General features: G+C 42.5%; 2 protein-coding genes across 2 annotated transcripts; both read left to right on the top strand.

The window, feature by feature from the left end:
* Window positions 1–258: 258 nt before the first annotated feature.
* LOC117473426 (unconventional myosin-XVIIIb) lies at window positions 259–10,337 on the top strand (the record flags this gene model as incomplete). The annotated part of the gene is made up of 8 exons (XM_034119007.1): window positions 259–350; window positions 533–616; window positions 2,346–2,483; window positions 3,041–3,226; window positions 7,252–7,385; window positions 7,480–7,521; window positions 9,125–9,295; window positions 10,045–10,337. Coding segments are annotated over 8 exons (1,118 nt in total), but the record flags the coding sequence as incomplete, so codon positions are not given.
* Window positions 10,338–15,808: 5,471 nt separating this feature from the next.
* On the top strand, window positions 15,809–18,507 carry LOC117472953 (tripartite motif-containing protein 16-like). Its single transcript, XM_034118414.1, has one exon. It carries the CDS (start codon window positions 15,960–15,962, stop codon window positions 17,628–17,630), a length of 1,671 nt encoding a protein of 556 aa, XP_033974305.1. The 5' UTR covers window positions 15,809–15,959; the 3' UTR covers window positions 17,631–18,507.
* The last annotated feature ends 2,547 nt before the right edge of the window (window positions 18,508–21,054 follow it).

Genomic DNA, 21,054 nt, shown 5'->3' with positions numbered 1-21,054 from the left:
TTCCCTTTAGTGTTTACTTCCTGTCTGTCTTCTTCTGCTGTCCCTGTAGTGTTAGCCATCATCTCCACAAATATAAAATGAATATTCCAAAGGTTTTCCGTGGTGTTTTCCAATGGATGAAAACTAAAAATGTAATAAGTGTTGATAATGACCTCTCCTCCTCCTCCTCTCCTCCTCTCCTCCTCTCCTCCTCTCCTCCTCTCCTCCTCCTCCTTTTCTTCCTGTTTCCAGGTGGATGAACAGTTGTCTATGCTTCAGCACGAGAAGGTGGACTTCCTGAAGAGACTGGAGGAAGACCAGGAGGATCTGAACGAGTTGATGAGAAGAAGCACAAAGCTCTGATCGCTCAGGTACCGCTCACTTCCTGTCTCTCTTTGCTTTACATCAGTCACTTCCTGTCTCTCTTTGCTTTACATCAGTCACTTCCTGTCTCTCTTTGCTTTACATCAGTCACTTCCTGTCTCCCTTTGCTTTACATCAGTCACTTCCTGTTGTAATCCTGATCTTTAATCTGAGCTCCTTTCTGCTTCAGTCCTCCAGCGATATCTCTCAGATCAGAGAGGTGCAGGCGGAGCTGGAGGAGGTGAAGAAGGAGAGATACGTCCTGCAGGAGGAGGTGAGCAGCGTGGAGGATAAGAGCTTTATATACAGAGAGGGCAAAGTACACACATCCTTTATTCAAGTAGAAGTTCAGATACTCGTGTTTAAAAATACTCTGGTGAAAGTAGAAGTACTGACTAAACTTCTTTACTCAAGTCAAAGTAAAGAGGCTTTGAAATGTACTTCAGTAAAAAGTACCCATAACTAGCAGCTGTTTTAAAGAGTACCTGACCTCCCTTTATATTAATAGAACAATAATGTCATTGTTAGCTAATGAATGTTTCCATGCTGAACAACGGCAACATGACAACGTTTTCATTGGTCCCTCTTCTTTAGAGAAGACCAGGAAATGATGGATACACGGATCGTGTTCAAATCAATAGGCACGCAATGACTCTAAAGAATAATGATCACGCCACCAAACACACATTCAAACTAAAGGAACCAGCCTGTTTGGGAAATGTGAGAAGTAGAAAGTACAGGTATTTGGGTTCAACATGTAAGAAGTAGAAAGTACAGGTATTTGTGTTCAACATGTAAGAAGTAGAAAGTACAGGTATTGTGTTCAACATGTAAGAAGTAGAAAGTACAGGTATTTGGGTTTCAACATGTAAGAAGTAGAAAGTACAGGTATTGTGTTCAACGTGTAAGAAGTAGAAAGTACAGGTATTTGTGTTCAACATGTAAGAAGTAGAAAGTACAGGTATTTGTGTTCAACATGTAAGAAGTAGAAAGTACAGGTATTTGTGTTCAACATGTAAGAAGTAGAAAGTACAGGTATTTGAGTTCAACGTGTAAGAAGTACAAAGTACAGGTATTTGTGTTCAACATGTAAGAAGTAGAAAGTACAGGTATTTGAGTTCAACATGTAAGAAGTAGAAAGTACAGGTATTTGTGTTCAACATGTAAGAAGTAGAAAGTACAGGTATTTGTGTTCAACATGTAAGAAGTAGAAAGTACAGGTATTTGTGTTCAACATGTAAGAAGTAGAAAGTACAGGTATTGGGTTCAACATGTAAGAAGTAGAAAGTACAGGTATTTGAGTTCAACATGTAAGAAGTAGAAAGTACAGGTATTTGTGTTATAAGTCAAAGTAAAAAGTGGTCAGAAAAATAAGTAGTGGAGTAAAGTACTGATACCAGAAACATGTACTTAAGTACAGTAACAAAGTATTTGTACTCCACTACTTCTCACCTCTGTTTATGTGATGGAGCATTAAACTCAGATATCACTGTGACTGCAGGCGGAGCATTACCTGAAGTAAAAGTCCAAATACTCCATAAAACGCTAAAGTTATGTGACAAAATCTCCCTTAACTAAAAGTACATATCAGGAAAAAGAACGTAAAGTATCAAAAGTCAATTTGTGATATACATATATCTATATATATATAGATATATGTATGTTTACATTAATTAATTATAAACATTAAATAAAGAAAATAAACATTAACAGTGAAATAGTAGAGTATCTCTATCAAATAATCAAATACGCAATATAAATATATAGAATAAATATAGTGGTATGTGTTTTAATGCAAAACCATACTTGGAAAAGTACACAACATTAAAGGTACATTATTTTCCGTGTGTTGAAATAACTAGATCTCATGGTGACTACAAGCTGCAGGTGGAGCACTCATTTCATATTCTCTGATGAATAGCTGCCTTATTGTTGCTTTTTAAATGTAATGTTTTTGTCTCCTCCTCCTCCTCCTCCTCCTCCTCCTCTTCCTCCCCATGCAGTTGCAGCAGCGTGTTTCCAGGGTGCAGTTCCTTGAGTCCTCCACTGTGGGGCGCAGCATCGTCAGCAAACAGGAAGCCCGAGTGTGTGACCTGGAGAACAAGCTGGAGTTTCAGAGAGGACAGGTCAAGAGGTTCGAGGTGAGGAAACACATTTCATCCTGACTGACTCCATTCCTGAGAGGAAAAGAATATTCTACTATAACACCTTTGTGTTTTTTTGAGAGAGAGAGAGAGAGAGAGAGAGAGAGAGAGAGGAGAGATGAGAGAGGATGAGAGCCGAGAGAGGAGAGAGAGAGAGAGAGAGAGAGAGAGAGAGAGAGAGAGAGAGAGAGAGACACAGAGAGGTATATATTTGAGCAGTTTGTTTATGTATTTGTGTATAGATGTTGCAACTACACAGAGCTTTAGCAATACTGTATGTAACTATGGTCTTGCTAATAAAGCTATCAATTGAATTGAATAGAGAGATAGAGAGGTGAGATAGAGAGAGAGAGAGGGGGGGAGAGAGAGAGGGGGGAGAGAGAGAGAGAGATTTGTCATGCTTTGCTTTCTGTTATTTTGTCTGTAAGACGTTGCTTTTGTCGGGACCCCCTTGAAAAGGACATGGTGCATCTCAAGGGGTTTCTCCTAATGAATACATGTCTATATAAGGGGTAGATTTGACTCTAAAGCTATGTTTTAATTGCATTGTTCAGGTGCTGGTGTTGCGTTTGAGGGACAGCGTGGTGCGTTTAGGGGAAGAACTGGAGCAGAGCGCCGAGGCCGAGGCGAGGGAACGAGAAAACGCCAAATACTACCAGCAGCGTCTGCAGGACATGAGGGTGGAGGCGGAGGATCTGGTCCAGAGAGAGCAGGGCAGCAGCCGCAGGCGCATGGAGCTGGTACACACACACACACAACGTTACACAACATCACACAACATTACACAAACACAACATCACACAAACACAACATCACACAACATTACACAAACACAACGTTACACAACATCACACAACATCACACAAACACAACATTACACTTGAAACACAACATTACACAACATTAAACAAACACAACATTACACAACACCTGAAACACACCTAAACCCTTCACACTCATCATGGGGAAAACAGGCTGCAACAGGCATGATTAACCTGTTCAACCCGGAGGCCCCGCCCCCTTCTTTTCACGAAACTGTGTCTCAAGGCAAGGCAAGGCAAGGCAAGGCAAGTTTATTTATATAGCACCTTTCAACACAAGGCAATTCAAAGTGCTTTACAAAAAAGTCTCAGGGCTTCTTAACATTTAAAAACCTATTAATCATACCCACTTAACGGGAAGAAACTCAGCTAACTGACGATATGAACCATTTTTACCGAAACAAAACACAAGTCTCACAAGAAGCGTCTAAATGAGCCCTGAGCGAAAAAATGCTAACACACTTTTTATACCTCGAGCACAGAACTCTAGGTATAATAAATACCCTTATTACATATCGGATCTGCACAACAAGATATTGATTAGCAAGCTGAGATTCCACAGATTCTAGGGGTATAAGTATCATCACTGAGCGATCAGAACTTGCAACAGGGGAAGCAAACACAGACATCACAACACGGAGCTTTACGGAGCAAAAATGGGACATTGTCTTACCTATGCTGTTGTTCTGATCAAAAGTCGTGTTCAATGGCATCAAAACGATAACAACGCCGCTGAAGGTTAATCCATAGGTTAATCCATAGGTTAATCCATAGGTTAATCAATGTGTCTGAAATGATTACTGATAATCCATCTTCATATTTATGTCAATAACGGAGTTTTCATATATAGTTGAGCTACCTGAGTGTATGACAGCTTCCGGGTTTGGGCATTCTGGCTACGCATCACTCATTCACCAATGGGTCATGTTTAGATGGATTTTAGGAACCTCCCCTCGATTCTATTGGCTCTAACGGTCAGAAAGAGGTGTCAACCATCAAAATCGAACAAGGGGGCCAGAGATATGGAAAATCCACCCAAATGACCCCAGAAGTGGGTTTTCTTTTCTAAACCTCTCTAAAAAGGTCAAAGGTCACTTGTTTTGCATCAATCTTGATACAGGGTACTTATTATATGTTGTACTTTGGATTCCTAAAGCTTTTAGTCTACTATCCCATCATCCAAGGGTAGTTTTCACTATAAGTCATGTGTTTTTTTTTGGACGGACACTATCATTTACATTTTTTTACTATGTTCAATCTGAATTTACTTTAAAATAAAAAAAATCTATATTGATCCTGACTTTTCTACATCCAACTCACAGGTGTAACCTTGCTTTGAGAAAAAAGATTATTAATTTACCCCTTTTAGAAGTGAAGTTATAGTCATTTGTTCTGGGAATGTCATTTCTAGCCTGAGGCCTGAAAAACAGGCTCGGGGCTTAACTGGTTAACTAAATTATAAAATATCAAAAAGATACATTAAAACAAAGACTTTAGAAATCTTAGGAAGGATCCCTCTTGCTGGATGGAAAGACAAGATACAAATACTGTCATTTAAACAACTTTTAGTTTAAGAAAATCATGTTACAATAATTTAGTTTGTTGAATAAATGCGTGAATAAGCATCAGAAAAATACCTTTGCAGAGAACATGAGGAGAAGATTGAAACCACTATGTATGTATGAATGCAAATATAGAAGCCTGGTTAGCTTAGCTTAGCACAAACACTGGAAACAGATGGAACAGTTAGCGTGGTCTTTGCACAGAGATGGAGATAATTGTTGGGAGATTTCTGCAGACATCACTGTGTGTGTGTGTGTGCGTGCGTGCGTGCGTGCGTGCGTGCGTGCGTGCGTGCGTGCGTTAAAGAGCACACACCCTTCCTCCAGGCTGTGAGGGAACAACATCTCCTCTGTTCAAAAACAACAGCTGCTGCGTTTTCTGCAACATTACCAAACATCACTTTCATTTCTGCACAGGTTTGATCAGAGGCTTTCTGCACTTTAATACCTTCAAAACTTCTTCTCTGAGACGCTGAGGTGTTTGAAAAGCTTATTGCAGTAATCATGTTTAAGTTCAACAGCATTTGGTCAGAATATAGACTGTAGAGATCCGCTCTGAGTTCAGTAAATGAGCTGATGCACACCTCGATTCAAACATATGTACCTTTAATACATCTGATATGATCTTTGGTATCATTACGGTCAGTTATAGGTCATGAATGCAGCGTTTATGTATAATTAATAGACAATCAGTACATTCAATTAAATATATGTGAACTCTAAGAAGGCACAGCTTTCACTGTATCATCTGAGCCTCATATTGATGATTCTTTTGTATTATTTGGAGCTATTTTAGGTCTTATTTCTATCGTTAATACAAATAATAATAGTCATATTAATTTAAAAAGAAAGGACTCCATTATATCCACAAAATAGAAAGAAGCCTTTAATAAATGTTCTGCTGGTTACCCTCAGAGTTTCATGTTCCTCCTCAGAGCAGATTTACCCGTGACCTCTGAGCAAACGAGAAGGAGCCTCAACAATTATTCAGTTATTAGCACAAAGAGACACACACACACACACACACACAACACACACACACACACACACACACACACACACACACACACAACACACACCACACACACACAGAGACACGCACACACACACACACACACACACACGCACACACACACACACACAGACACACACAACACACACACACACACAACACACACACACACAGAGACACACACACACACACACACACACAGAGACACACACACACACACACACACACACACACACACACACACACACAGCCTGCTGCATGAATAGACATATTCATACACACACACATGTTCACACACTCCTCCTCCGCCCACCTCTTAACGTCATATCTCGCTCATCCTGCTTTCTCTCTCTGACTGTGATTAATCCTCATTGTCTCTTCAAGGTTATGGACACACACACACGCACACACACACACATTCCTACTTGGTTATGTGTCTCTATGACAACCGCTGCACCCACACCCGTCTCCTCAAAGCCAACAAGCCAATAACTTTGAAAGCCTAGATGCCATTGTGTGTGTGTGTGTGTGTGTGTGTGTGTGTGTGTGTGTGTGTGTGTGTGTGTGTGTGTGTGTGTGTGTGTGTGTGTGTGTGTGTGTGTGTGTGTGTGTGTGTGTGTGTGTGTGTGTGTGTGTGTGTGTGTGTGTGTGTGTGTGTGTGTGTGTGGACATGCCATTGGACTCGGTGTTTGACTGATGAGGTAATATAGGGTGGAGGAAGGTAATTGCTGAGGCAGATTGGGCCGCGGGGTTTTTACAGGTTGTCGGGGAAATGAAAACACACATCTGGCCTCATGAAGGTGAGCGTGTCAACAAACACCCTTTAAAGGAACAACGAGTGTGTAGGTTACAGTTTGTAAACACACAATTAAAAGGTTAAACAGGGATTAAAGAGGACATGTTCTGCTGATGTTCAGGTATATCAGTATGTAGTGTCTCTACTTTAAAGAGTCCTCTCCTGCTGATGTTCAGGTGTATATCAGTATGTAGTGTCTCTACTTTAAAGAGTCCTCTCCTGCTGATGTTCAGGTGTATATCAGTATGTAGTGTCTCTACTTTAAAGAGTCCTCTCCTGCTGATGTTCAGGTGTATATCAGTATGTAGTGTCTCTACTTTAAAGAGTTCTCTCTTGCTGATGTTCAGGTGTATATCAGTATGTAGTGTCTCTACTTTAAAGAGTCCTCTCCTGCTGATGTTCAGGTGTATATCAGTATGTAGTGTCTCTACTTTAAAGAGTCCTCTCCTGCTGATGTTCAGGTGTATATCAGTATGTAGTGTCTCTACTTTAAAGAGTCCTCTTCTGCTGATGTTCAGGTGTATATCAGTATGTAGTGTCTCTACTTTAAAGAGTCCTCATGTGTGTTTTGCAGGAGATGCAGGTGGAGGAGCTGAGCGCCGTCAGACAGGCATTACAAGCCGACCTTGAAACATCGATCCGTCGCATCGTTGACCTTCAGGCGGCGCTGGAGGAAGTGGAGTCGAGCGACGAGAGCGACTCTGAGAGGTAACTTGACTTTAAAGTAAACATCTTCCTCCTCAAACATGATCATTTCTGTTTCTGTAAACTCACCCTCTCACCGCTCTGCCCTTCACTCCAGTGTGAGAACTGCTGTGACGTCCTTGGGTCAAAAGAAAGACCTGTAAGACCCTGAATGTGTGCGTGCGTCCGTCCGTGCGTGCGTGCGTGCGTGTGTGCGTGCGTGTGTGCGTGCGTCCTGGACATTGCATCAGGCCTTGAAGTGTCATCGTTTAAACCTCTCGTTATGATAACGCTGAATTTTACATTGAAAAGAAGGATAATTCTGGTCTATTTGTAGTTCTGGCCATCATTTTTATCATTGATAATCAAATTAAACCCCAAAATGTTATAATTACTTAAAGAAATGTGTTGGAAAGATGGCCAAAACTATGATAATTGGACTATAATGTCCGTAATTATCCTTTAAAGTGACTCTTGAAATCGGCTATGTGCATGGTTACTCAGTCCTTGCACCACAGCATTTACTCCATTTAAACCCATCATAAATCGATGTTTAAAAAAAAAGTTTTCTAATTCAAAGGCATAAGAAATGGTTAAAAATGTGAATAACAACGTGCTGTAATATATGTCGTACATGCTAATATATATAAGTGTCTTTATGCTGATATACAAATCAATGAATGGAAATCAATGGTTGCCTGGGTGATGAGGAAAGTAGCATTCATTGATATGAATTATACAGCATATTTCTATAATGATGGCATGAGTATTGGCACGTCTGCAATCCCATGTGTCGCCAGCTCAGATTTGTGAGTAGATGGTTAGCATTAGCGATAGCGTCTTCAACCTATTATTTATTCTACTAACTGGTTGGTTTTATCCTCGTGGCTTTGACATGCTTAATGGGAATACAAAGCTTCTCCCAGATGTTGTTATTATTATTATTATTTTGGCTGGAAAATAATGCAAGAGCATGGAAAGGAAAAGACAAACTTGATGATTCAACTGCGACTCAAACGACATTATGGCCTTTGACAGAAAGAAAACAACACATTTTGGTTGTTGAACTATTTTGAGATAAAAGTCAGAATCCGTGAAAAAAAAGTCACAATTCTGAAATTTTGAGAAAAATCTTTTTTTTTAAGTCTGATTTCTGAGATTTTGAGAAAAAGTCATATTTCACGAAAAAGTCAGATTTCTGAGATTTGGAGATAAAAGTAATATTTCTGAAAGGAAAAAAAGTCAGAATTTTGACATTATAAAAAAAAGTCAGAATTTTAGGGGGAAAAGTCATAATTCTGAAAATGTTGACTTTTCTCAGAATTCAACTGCGACTCAAACGACAGTATGGCCTCTGACAGAAAGAAAACAACACATATTGGTTGTTGAACTATTTTTGAGATAAAAGTCACAATTTTGAAATGTAGAGAAAAAAGTCAAAATTGTGAGATTTCTGAAAAATTCTAAATTGTGACTTTTCTCAGAATTCACTCAAACTGCAGTATGGCCCTCAACACATATTGGTCGGTGAACTACGGTTTCAAAGCCTCAAGTTTGGCCATTTGAATGTTTTTTAACCCCAGAAATGAATCGAGAGGGTGCTTAAAACATGCATAGAACAACAAATAGCTTATAATTAACGTTCATGAAGTTGAACGGAGTCGTTGACAGTTTGTCTGCAGAATGGAAGTGCCTGCATGCGCGTGGTGAAGCTAATGTTCTGCAGAGTCTCCGTTGTGATAAAGTGTGATTCCTCTCTGCAGCGACTCGGTCTCTAGCGTCGGGACAGAGGACGTTGGAGAGGGGATCCGTCATTGGTTAGGAGTTCCCAGAGGGGGGTCCCGTGGGGCGGGGTCTCCCAACGGCAGCAGTACCATCAGCAGCCAGGGGGGGCGCCAGTCTTTGGCCGACACCATGAGCACCTACAGCTTCAGGTAAGCTTGTTAATTTTAACAATCGGTTAAAATATTATTATTATCTGTACGATTCATTTGATATCATTTGCTGTATTTGTGCACACACACCAAAGTCATAATTCCAAAAAAAGTCATAATTTTTAGACTTTTTAAAAAAGTCATAGTTTTGAAAAAAAAGGCATAATTTTGCAAAAAGGCATAATTTTGAGATTTAGAAAAAAAGTCAACATTTTATAAAAAAAAAGCCCGAATTTTGAGATTTGGAAAAAAGTCAGAATTTTGAGATTTAGAAGTAAAAGTCAGAATTTTGTAAAAAAAAAGCCCGAATTTTGAGATTTGGGAAAAAGTCAGAATTTAAAAAAAGTCAACATTTTGAGAAGAAAAAAAAGTCAGAATTGTGCGATTTTGAAAAAAAAGTCAGAATTGTGCGATTTTGAAAAAAAGTCAGAATTCTGAGAACTCAGAAAAAAAGTCACAATTGCTAGTCAGCATTTTTAGATTTAAAAAAGTCAGAATTCCGAAAAGTCAGAATTTAGAGATTTTGAAAAAAAGTGAGATTTAAAAAGAAAATATCCACATTTTGAGATGCTAAGAAAAAAAATCTCAATTCTGATATTTTGAACAATAAATTCGGAAAAAAAGGGTCTCTCTCACTCTCTGAAGGTCTTGTGTGGAAAAAAAGTCAGAATTCTGAGAAAAAAAATCAAAAATATCAGATATATCAGAAATCAAAGTTCTGTAAAAAAAGTGTTTCTCTCTCTGTGAAGGTCTTGTGAGAATCCCGATGATGATGACGGCTCTGAGTTGGGGGGCAGCAGGGCTGGAGGCAGCAGGGCTGGAGGGGGGGGCAGCAGGGCTCCGAGTCGGGCCCCCTCCTCCTCCGCCCTCTCAGAGCTGCTCGACGGCCTCCGGAGACGCAGAGCCGGCGGAGACGCAGACGACGGATCCGGGAGCGCCGTCTCTCTTCCCGTTTATCAAACAACCGCCGCCTCCACCCTCAGACGCCGAGCCTCCGCCCTTTCTCTCGGCCCCCGGTGACCTCCAGGAGCCCCGATCCAGCATCCTCAAACCCCCGTCCCCGATAATGCCTCGCTCCATCAGCGCTCGCTCCATCAGCGACGCTCAAACACCTGGAGCTAAACTCTCTCGCTCCAACTCCAGCAGTGATTCCCTCTCAGGCGTCCCGTCGCTGCCTCACCTCTCCTCTTTGGGGTCAAACCTCGCCTCCCGCCATCAAACTCCCTCTCTTTGCATCCCAGAAGAAGATCCAGATCAACCACAGCGATCCCGAACCACCTCCATGCAGCAGCGCTCCCCTCAACCCCCGAGGAGGTGCATGCTGGGGAGTCTTTCCACAGAAGATGGAGGGGAAGCATCCCTGGGTTCAGAACCGATGGTGTTTCAGAACAGGAGGCTAATGGAGGGTCGGGAAGACGCGGCGTTAGATATTCTGCCCGCCATCCGGAGAGCGAAGTCCACCAGCAGCCTGACGGGATCTGAGCGAGGAGGACGGAGGGCTCTGAGCGTTCACTTTGGAGAGCTGCCCCCCTCCACCCGGAGCAGGAAGGGATCTGAAACGGACTCCTCGTCATCGGGGGGGTCAGCGGGGAGTTCTCAGGACGGAGGAGGAAGAAGACGGAGGCTCGATGGTCCGCAGGGAGAGAGGCTGGAGGCCGAGGGCAGCGAGGCCGGAGACGTGGCTTCCATCATGAAGAAATACCTGAAGAAGGACACCGACTGAGAAGAGAAGAAGCGCCCTCAGGTGAGGAGACACCATTCAAAGTATTTAATTTAGTTTGCCTCATTAGATCTTTCTTGCCCTAGTGCATACATGGTTCGCTTCATGTCACATTTTCAACTTTATGATAGTTAGCCGTGTTATTGGTGCCACTTTGTCCAATACTTTGGTTTAACATCAAATACCTTTTCCCATATTCTAGTTAGCAGATTTTCAGTATGATTGCACGCTCAGACTTTTGAGAAAAATATGATGTCATTAATTGTATAAGTCGGAATTTTTTCGTTTTTTGAAAAAAGTTGGAATTTTGAAAAACAAGTCAGAATTCTGAGATTTAGAGAAAAAAACTCCGAATTCTGAAATTTAGAGAAAAAAACTCAGAATTCTGAGATTTTGAAGAAAAAGTCAGATTTTTTTGAGATTTTCTTTTTAAAAGTCAGAATTCTGAGATTTTGAGAAAAAAAGTCTCAGTTCGGAGATGTTGAGAAAAAGTCGGAATTCAGACACAAAAGTCAAACAAATGTTGACTGAGAAATCCTAAAACCTGTGACATAACTTTCTCCAAAATGAGAGCTTGTACTTGACTAGACAAGATACAAGTCTCCTACTCTGTGATATTTGAGTCACTGGTTAAACTCTCAGGGTGTTTCTCAATGTCGAGGACGCTTCCTTGGTAGGACATGTCCCTCCAGTCAGGTCCTTCAGAAGCGAGGCAAGAATCCTTCCTAGCCTCGGAAAACGAAGGACGGTGGAACAGGTGTGCAGGTGTGCGTCATATGCGATAATGGAGCGCGATTTCCGCCAAAGATTTTGGAAATTGGTCCGTGCGCAAAGCATTGTGGGGATTTTAATACCGCGGAGGATACACATGTGCAGCCTCGAGATTTCCCGCAACGAAGGACGCCGGCCTCGGTAGAATTCCAAGCATGCTGGACATTGGAACAGTCCTTTGGCGGCACTCGACGACGTAGCATCCTTGAAATAGTGGCTCTGTAGCAGCCTTCCTCGACATTGAGAAACACCCTCAGTGATTTTTTAAATACAAGGACTCATCTGCTTCTCTGATTCTCTCCTGACCTTCTTGTCTCCGTCTTTCTTCTCCTTCTTCCAGCCTCTCTGTGTGAGAGCTCCACAGACTGAAGGCTGAACCAAAACACTTCAGAAGTCCACAAGGAGTGACTTTAACAAAGCCACCTGAAAATACATTTGCACTCAATCAACTGTATTTGCAGATAAGAAACCGTTTGTATTTGAATAAAAAAAAGAAACTAACCCTTTTCTTTGTGATTTTATTCCATGAACTTCCCACTTTTCACATCATCTTTTATTTGACTAGCAGAAGTACTTCTTATGAAATGCTAATTCTCTCATTTGCAACTTTTTCTGTTTATGCATCAAAAGTTATTCATTTGAATGCAGCTATCTGTAAAACGTTCAGTGAGTATTCAGGGTTTCATTTCTACACTGAGATTCAGTTGGTTTGGTAAGAAATTAAAATCAATGTTTATATGGCGTAATTTAAATTAAATACACTGTTTTAATTAGGGCTGTTTAATTCTGAAAACTGGAAGTTCACATACACTGTTTTAACTTAAAACTGTTTTATTCTGAAAACCGAATGTTCAGAACATGACTTCTGGTTTCCGGCAGTAAATATTGTCACTTCCTGTTAGCATTAGCATGTGGCTAATATTACGTTTTTTAAGAAAAAGTTAATTTAAGGAGAAATGACACGTGGTGTTGTACACTAAACACACTGTCTTTAACCCTCACTTATTGACACTGCAATACTTTTATTAGGGAATGTTTAAATAACCACAGACATTAGAATATTGTAAATGTAATCAGAAAATGGTAGGATGTTTCTTGGACCCGCCCCCATCTAGACCGGCCAATAGGAGAAGACTACAGTTGATAACAGGGGAATCAAGCCGAGAATCGATCTCTTTTCCGCCCAGCACCCCACGCGCACGGGTATCAGCTGACCTGATGGGGGGAGCCACGCCACTCGCATATTTTCATTTGTATATCATCGCATTATTTGTTTAATTAAACGCTGTTAACTTTTATAAGCTTCCTTGGACTCTTTTCAGCTAATCCTGCTCTCAGGTTTAAATCACCGTCAACAGTTTTCAAGATATTTCCTCCAAAACACAAGAATCTACCAACTCTTCCACATTGGAAAACACCAAATGATATGCAGTGTTTGCAGTACATGTACTCAAATGAAGAGGTAAGTATGTACCGTCATTATAGCCTTTTTGGACAACAGTTAAAAAATGGCTTGGCTGATTTGGACAGTTTTGTAGTGGTTTTGGGGGTTATTGAGGATACTGAATCCATTTCTGACATTTTCAGGATCAACAATGGCAGTTTTAACCAGAAAATGCCAATATCTGTACTCTTGGTGGGCTGATTTTGATACATTTTGGGTCGATTTGGAAGCTTTAGGGGACCCTGGATCATTTGGATTGGACCTATTGTTTATTTATTTGAAAAATAAATGTCCACGGTAGAGATAATAATGTTCATCTTGTGCTCTCTATATCATGGTAGTCAAAATCAGCCGATAGAGAGTACATTATGTCCACTTTCTGCTTAAAACGGCTATTTTATATCCTGGAAATGTCAGAAATGGATTCAGCATCCTCATTAGCAGGGGCGGATCTACCGGGGTGGCATGGGGTGGCAAAAAATAGCATTGCCACCCCAGTTGGCATCTTTGTTTTGAAAGAAAAGTTGTGGCTCATCGGACATTTATGAAAATATCTAATGTCCGAGTGCAAGTGAATGCAGCACAAGCCGCGAGTCTTGTAACCCCTCCCTTTGTTGAAGGGAGGGGTTACGCGAGCTTGGAAATATGATTGACGGCGATTTAATTTGAACGGGGGACGGCACAAAACGAGAAGCATTCGGACCCAAGTACTGAAGGAATGAGGTATTTGCGGTCTACAATGACAGAGAAGAGACTGTCAAGTTTGGCTGTACTCAGCATTGAATCAAAACGCACTAAAGCTTTGGATCTTAATAAGTTTGTGAGGCGTTTTGCTGAACAAGATGGTAATCGCCGCATTCAGCTGTAATAGGCATGCAGAGGCTGTAGTTTCCATAGTTTCCCCACAGCAGCAGCAGACGCACAAATGACGTCCACTGGCGCATCATAAACACGTCAGATAGTGAAAGTATGTGAGGAAGGGAGTGAGGAAGGAGGTTCAGTCTCCTGGATCACGTTAGGTAGGGGTGTCTCTGGGAAGGGGACACAGCGGGAGACGTCTCCTCGGAGGAACTCACCTCCATGGACTCTAAGGAATCTGAGGTTTCTTCTTCTCCATTGAGACACATCTGTTGGAGGGTAAAAAGAAAACATTTAAAAGAAGGTTTCAACCACAAATCATCATTTTGGTGTCAATTAAAGAGGACGTGTATAGTTTCAGGTTCATAGTTAGTGTGAATGCACAGAATAAGGATTTCTATATAAAAGCCCCCCCCCACTACACTACGAGACGACGACTACTCCGACTACGACTACGATTCAGACGACGACGACGAGACGACGACGACGACGCGACGACGACGACGACGGCAACGACGACGACGACGGAGACGACGACGACGAGACGACGACGACGACGACGACAACGACGACGACGACGACGACGACGGCAACGACGACGACGACGACGACGACGACGACGACGACGACGGCAACAACGACGACGGACGACGACGACGACGAGACGACGACGACGAGACGAAGACGGCAACGACGACGACGACGACGACGACGACGACGAGACGACGACGACGACGACGCAACAACGACGACGACGAGACGACGACGACACGACGACGACGAGCCGACGACGCAACAACGACGACGGGAAGACGACGACGACGACGACGGCAACGACGACGACGACGACGGCAACAACGACGACGAGACGACGACGACGAGCGACGACGACGACAACAACGAAGACGACGAGACGACGACGACGACGCAAGACGACGACGACACGACGAGACGACGATACGACGAAGACGAGACGGCAACAACGACGACGACGACGACGACGACGACGACTACGACGAAGACGACGGCAACGACGACGACGACGACAACGACGACGACGACGAGACACGGACGACGACGACGACGACGACGACGAAGACGACGGCAACGGAACGACGACGACGACGACGACGACGACTACTACGACGACGACGGCAACTTACGACGACGACGACAACGACGACGAACGACGACGACGACGACTACGACGACTACGACGACGACGCGACTACTACTACTACTACTACTACTACTACTACTACGTCAACTACTACTACTACTACTACTACTACTACTACTACTACTACTACTACTTCAACTACTACTACTACTACTACTACTACTACTACTACTACTACTACTACTACTACTTCAACTACTACTACTACTACTACTACTAGTACTTACAGTAAAAAACGACTTACTGTACATTCAACTATTAACTCAATCAGCTATCTCAGGACATTGAGGCTATACATTTACAGAGGAGGAAACAAGTATTTAACCTCCTTCAGATTTTGTAAGTTTACCAACTTATTTTACAACTAAAAGCACTTTTCAGATGAAGAGCAGGTTGTAACCGAGGCTCTGTAGGTCAGAGTCTGAGCGCTGCTCCTCCTCCTGAATGACTCAGAGTTTGATAAGCCCTCCCTCTCCTTCCTGCTCTCAGACACAGCCAGCTCCACTCTGTGTTTCCTGGCTCCTCCCCTTCAGATCCACACTGAGGAGGAGGGGTGTAACCAACATGTGGGGAAAGAACAAGAGCTGATAGGCCACATTCACTGCGCACACACATCCTGTTCAGATCAGCTGTCACACTAGTTTCAGCTCTCAGGAAGTGAAACTCACACTCGCTGCTACTGAGAGGGGAAATGGCACAGAAAGGAGTTCAGCTGGAGCGGGAAACCTTAATATCTTGTCCCATCTGTCTGGATCTACTGAAGGATCCGGTGACCACTACCTGTGGACACAGCTACTGCATGGAGTGTATTAAAGGCTTCTGGGACGGAGAGGATGAGAAGAAGCTCCACAGCTGCCCTCAGTGTAGGCAGAGCTTCACACCGAGGCCTGTCCTGCTGAAAAACACCATGTTAGCAGCTTTAGTGGAGGAGCTGAAGAAGACTGGACCCCCACCTGCTCCTGCTGATCTCTGCTATGCTGGAGCTGAAGATGTGGCCTGTGATGTCTGCACTGGGAGGAAACTGAGAGCCTGTAAGTCCTGCCTCGTGTGTCTTATATCTTACTGTGACAAACACCTCCAGCTTCATTATGAATCACCTGCCTTTGAGAAACACAAGCTGGTGGAGCCCTCCAAGAAGCTCCAGGAGAACATCTGCTCTCGTCACGACGAGGTGATGAAGATGTTCTGCCGCACTGATCAGCAGTGTATCTGTTTAATCTGCACTATGGACGAACACAAAGGCCACGACACGGTGTCAGCTGCAGCAGAGAGGACTGAGAGGCAGAGAGAGCTGGAGGGGAGTCGACTAAACATCCAGCAGAGAATCCACGACAGAGAGAAGGAGGTGAAGCTGCTTCAGCAGGAGGTGGAGGCCGTCAATGGCTCTGCTGATAAAGCAGTGGAGGACAGTGAGAAGATGTTCACTGAGCTGATCCGTCTCATGGAGAAGAGAAGCTCTGATGTGAAGCAGCAGGTCAGATCCAAGCAGAAGAGAGAAGTGAGTCGAGTCACAGAGCTTCAGGAGAAGCTGGAGCAGGAGATCTCTGAGCTGAAGAGGAGAGACGCTGAGCTGAAGCTGCTGTCTCACACAGAGGATCACAACCAGTTTCTGCACAGCTACCCCTCACTGTCAGCCCTCAGTGAACCTACACACTCATCCAGCATCAACATCCGTCCTCTGAGCTACTTTGAGGATGTGACGGCGGCCCTGTCAGCAGTCAGAGACAAACTACAGGACGTCCTGAGAGAGGAATGGACAAACGTCTCATCGACTGAAGTGGAGGTTTTACTGCCAGCAGCAGAGCCCACCACCAGAGCTGGGTTCTTACAATATTCACAGGAGATCACACTGGATCCAAACACAGCACAAACACAGCTGTTATTATCTGAGGGGAGCAGAAAAGCAACACTCGTGAAACAAAATCAGTCTTATTCTCGTCACCCAGACAGATTCACTTTGTATCGCCAGGTCCTGAGTAGAGAGAGTCTGACTGGACGTTGTTACTGGGAGGTGGAGTGGAGAGGGGCAGGAGTTTTTGTAGCAGTCGCATACAAGAATATCATCAGAGCAGGGATCGGGGATGAAAGTTTATTTGGATTCAATGACAAATCTTGGTCCTTAGTTTGTAAACAAAACAGTTATTCATTTCGTTACAACAGTATCAACACTCCCGTCTCAGGTCCTCCGTCCTCCAGAGTAGGAGTGTACCTGGATCACAGAGCAGGTGTTCTGTCCTTCTACAGCGTCTCTGAAACCATGACTCTCCTCCACAGAGTGCAGACCACATTCACTCAGCCACTACATGCTGGAGTTTGGGTTCATGATTATGGAGCCACTGCTGAGTTTAGTAAACTCAAATAGCCTGAAGTCATTGGAGGAACTCTTCTACTTCTTAAACTCACCGTGTGTCCATCAGAGCTGATTGCTCATGTCTTCACTGTGCAGAGATCAGCTGTCAATCAAACATGATGGGTGGGGCTTGAACATCTTCTCATGAGTTGTTCTGTAGATGTTGGACTTTCTTCCGGCTCCTTCCTGGGTCTGTGTAGCCATGGAGGCTGTCACTGCTCAGGAGGATCCTTGTTCACCTGAACTGATATGTAAACTTTGCTCTAAATATGTGTTGGATATTTCTTTTGATTCATGTTGTTGTTTCTCTTGTAACGCACGAGTCTTCAGAGAGAAAGCAGCAGAGCTTCTTTTATTCTACACATTTTATTCTGTCATTCACTTTCTAAATCAATAGAGACATTTATAATCACATGTATTACTTTGACAGATTAAATGTTATTGTTGCCCAAATTAACTACACATGAGTTCCCAGATGGTTATAACACTTATTTCATCATAACATGTTTATTTAAAATGATATTACTTCCTGTCATGATCATAATCAATAAGTACATCATTTATTATTCTGCTGTAAATAGCTTAGAGTCTTTGCTTGGGGAATAAAATGTTATTGTTTTGCAGACTAATTGTTGTTGTTGTTGTTGTCCAAATAGAAATTGGGTACTCTGAGGTTTTATAGAACATAACTTATCAGGGTAATAATCAATAAGGATATCATGTATGATTCTGTTTGAAATAGCTGAGATGAAACACATGTATGGTGTGGATAAAGTGAAACTGATCATGAAATCATTGATCAGACTTTACTGATGGGATGTGTGATCAAATTAAATGTTTGGATCATTAATAAAGGTTTGTCTTTCAAAAACAAAACAGGATGTTCTTCTTGTGTTATGTCCAAGGTGCCATACGAAGCTGATGGAGAACATGTGGAAGTGATCTGAGACTAATGAAGCTCAGCGCAAGTTCAACCAGGAAGACCGTCTTTTCTCATTCATTTACTAACGCACTAAAGCTTTGGATCTTAATCAGTTTGTGAGGCGTTTTGCTGAACAAGATGGTAATCGCCGCATTCAGCTGTTATAGGCATGCAGAGGCGCGGGAAGGTATTTTGAGTGGGGGTGGACTCCGCTGTATAGAAAACTGTAGTTCCCATAGTTTCCCCACAGCAGCAGCAGACGCACATTAATGACGTCCGCTGGCGCATCATAAACACGTCGGATATTGAAATTACAGTCGGAGGTTGCGGTCGAATAGTCCAAAAATCAGCTCCTAAATTCTAACCCTATCGTCTATTCCTTGACCTCTGAGTGAAACGTCACGGGGTTAAGGGATAGTGGATAGGAGAATTCAAAAGGATTTAGGAGAAGAGACTGCCCTGCTGAAAAAACCAGCATAGACCAGCTTAAGATGGTTTTAGCTGGTTTTAGCTGGTTTTAGCTGGTTTTAGGCTGGTTTTAGGCTGGTGTTAGGCTGGTTTAGTTGGTTTACCAGGCTGGACAAGCTGGCCAGGCTGTTCTTGCTGGTTCAAGACCAGCCTGGTCAGCTAAACCAGCATAGCCCAGCATGGATGTCATGCTGGTCTATGCTGGTGAAGCTGGTCTATCAGCAGTCTTGCTAGCGAAACTGAAATAGACACAGACAGACAGAGAGGGCGGGACACGGGGGAACGGCGAGACGGCAGTGGTTGAAACAAAGCGGTATGTTTTGACTGGCACTAACGGTCGAGGAGTGAAGATCAGTTGAACGTTTCTGTGACTCCGCCCAGCGGCTGCTCTTCTGAGAGGCACCGCTCTGACAGCTCTGTCTACTGGGAAACGCGCTACAAGTCCTTCTGGAGGTAAGCAACACTACACAATTTCACCAAGTCTGAGAGTAAAAGCTTTCTCGAAGGTTCGTTTTGCTTTCTTACAACGTTACGTTAATGTTAACTTAACCTTACGTTTGCTAGGAGGCTAGCTGTCTTAGCTAACAACAGTTAGCAGCTAACGTTTTCTGCAGTTTGTGTTTCCCCTGAAAAACGTGATGCAGCTATAAGTTGTAAGTTAACTTAACGTTATCTTACAAGTTGAGAGAGTTACGTTTTGTTTAAAATCGTCAATGTAATGCCATTAGAGGTGTTGTGTTGAACATGAAGTTAGCTAACTGTAGCTCTCCACCAAAGGTTAGCATGTTAAGCTGTACTTTCTGTGGCAGCTAGCTTAATACAAAGAGGGTTTTTGTGCTTCATTGTAAACTTTTCTTACAAATGTGTGTTAATCTACCTGAAATTGTGGGGACAGTTTTTTTCTACTCAATGATACAGACCATTGTTGAGGAGATGCAAAACATACAACACAGTCTCACGGCATTTCGTGTTATAGTCACGAAATTAATCTATTGATTCGTGTTCACCAACACGATTTCGCCATTTTTTTCGTGTCACACAGAACGATTTTAAAAGCAATGTAAATAATAACAAATTAGAAGGAAAAAGACATTTAAAAAAATACAGATTTAAGTATTCTGACACAGAACGATTTTAGAAGCAATGTATTTATATTGGTAGTGTGTTTCGTGCCTGCACCAAATAATAACAAATTAAAAGGAAAAAAAGATGACATAAAATACAGATTTCAGTATTCTGAGGCTCTGAGCCATTTCTTTTCCTCACTGACGGCAAAAAAACTCAAACATTATACAATTTAAAATAAAAGGGATAGGGTTAGGCTTAGGGTAAGATATTGAGTAAGAACATGTTTTTATGAACCACACAGCTTCTGGTCTTCCAAGACCCGACCGGACAAAAAGACGTGTTGCAGGCACGAAACATACTACCAATAGAAATACATTGCATTTAAAATCGTTCTGTGTGACACGAAAAAAAGGTGAAAATCGTGTTGGTGAACACGAATCAATAGATTAAATTAATTTCGTGACTAATAACACGAAATGCCGTGAGACTGGGTTGAAACATACATATACTTTGAGTAATGTTACTTTGCTGCTAAAAAATGAAACATTATCAGATAAGGACATCACCAAAGTGTGTGAGTCTGTCAGGGGATTTGATCTGTTCTTTGCATGTCGTACACACTGCTCTGGTATGAATTAAAAATATAATTGTCAAATGTAAATCTCGCTCTTGTCATCGTTCAGGCTTTGCATTTGAACCCCTATGACTGGTTGCGGACTTGAAGGGAACGCCTTCCTGACATCCAGGAAAAAGGTGAGATTCTAATCTAATCTATTTCAATGCCAAAAGCAAGTTATTGTTTTTAACTTTTTTAATATGATTTTTTGGGGAATTTTTGTTTTATTGGACAGTAGAGATCTACTGGAAACAGTGGAGAGGGAGGAGATGATATGCAGCAAAAGGCCGAGCCGGATGGTTGCTGCTCCGTGTGGAACGTGTTCTATCAGGTAAAGCACTTTGATACCCAGTTATTTATGG

The sequence above is a fragment of the Trematomus bernacchii genome, unplaced genomic scaffold (genome assembly GCF_902827165.1).
Source record: "Trematomus bernacchii unplaced genomic scaffold, fTreBer1.1, whole genome shotgun sequence".
NCBI lineage: Eukaryota > Metazoa > Chordata > Actinopteri > Perciformes > Nototheniidae > Trematomus > Trematomus bernacchii.
This window is presented reverse-complemented; position numbering and strand designations above follow the sequence as displayed.

What these genes read in the sequence shown, in the direction of transcription:
- LOC117472953 (XM_034118414.1), top strand. Translation starts at nt 15,960, where the DNA reads ATGGCACAGAAAGGAGTTCAGCTGGAGCGGGAAACCTTAATATCTTGT.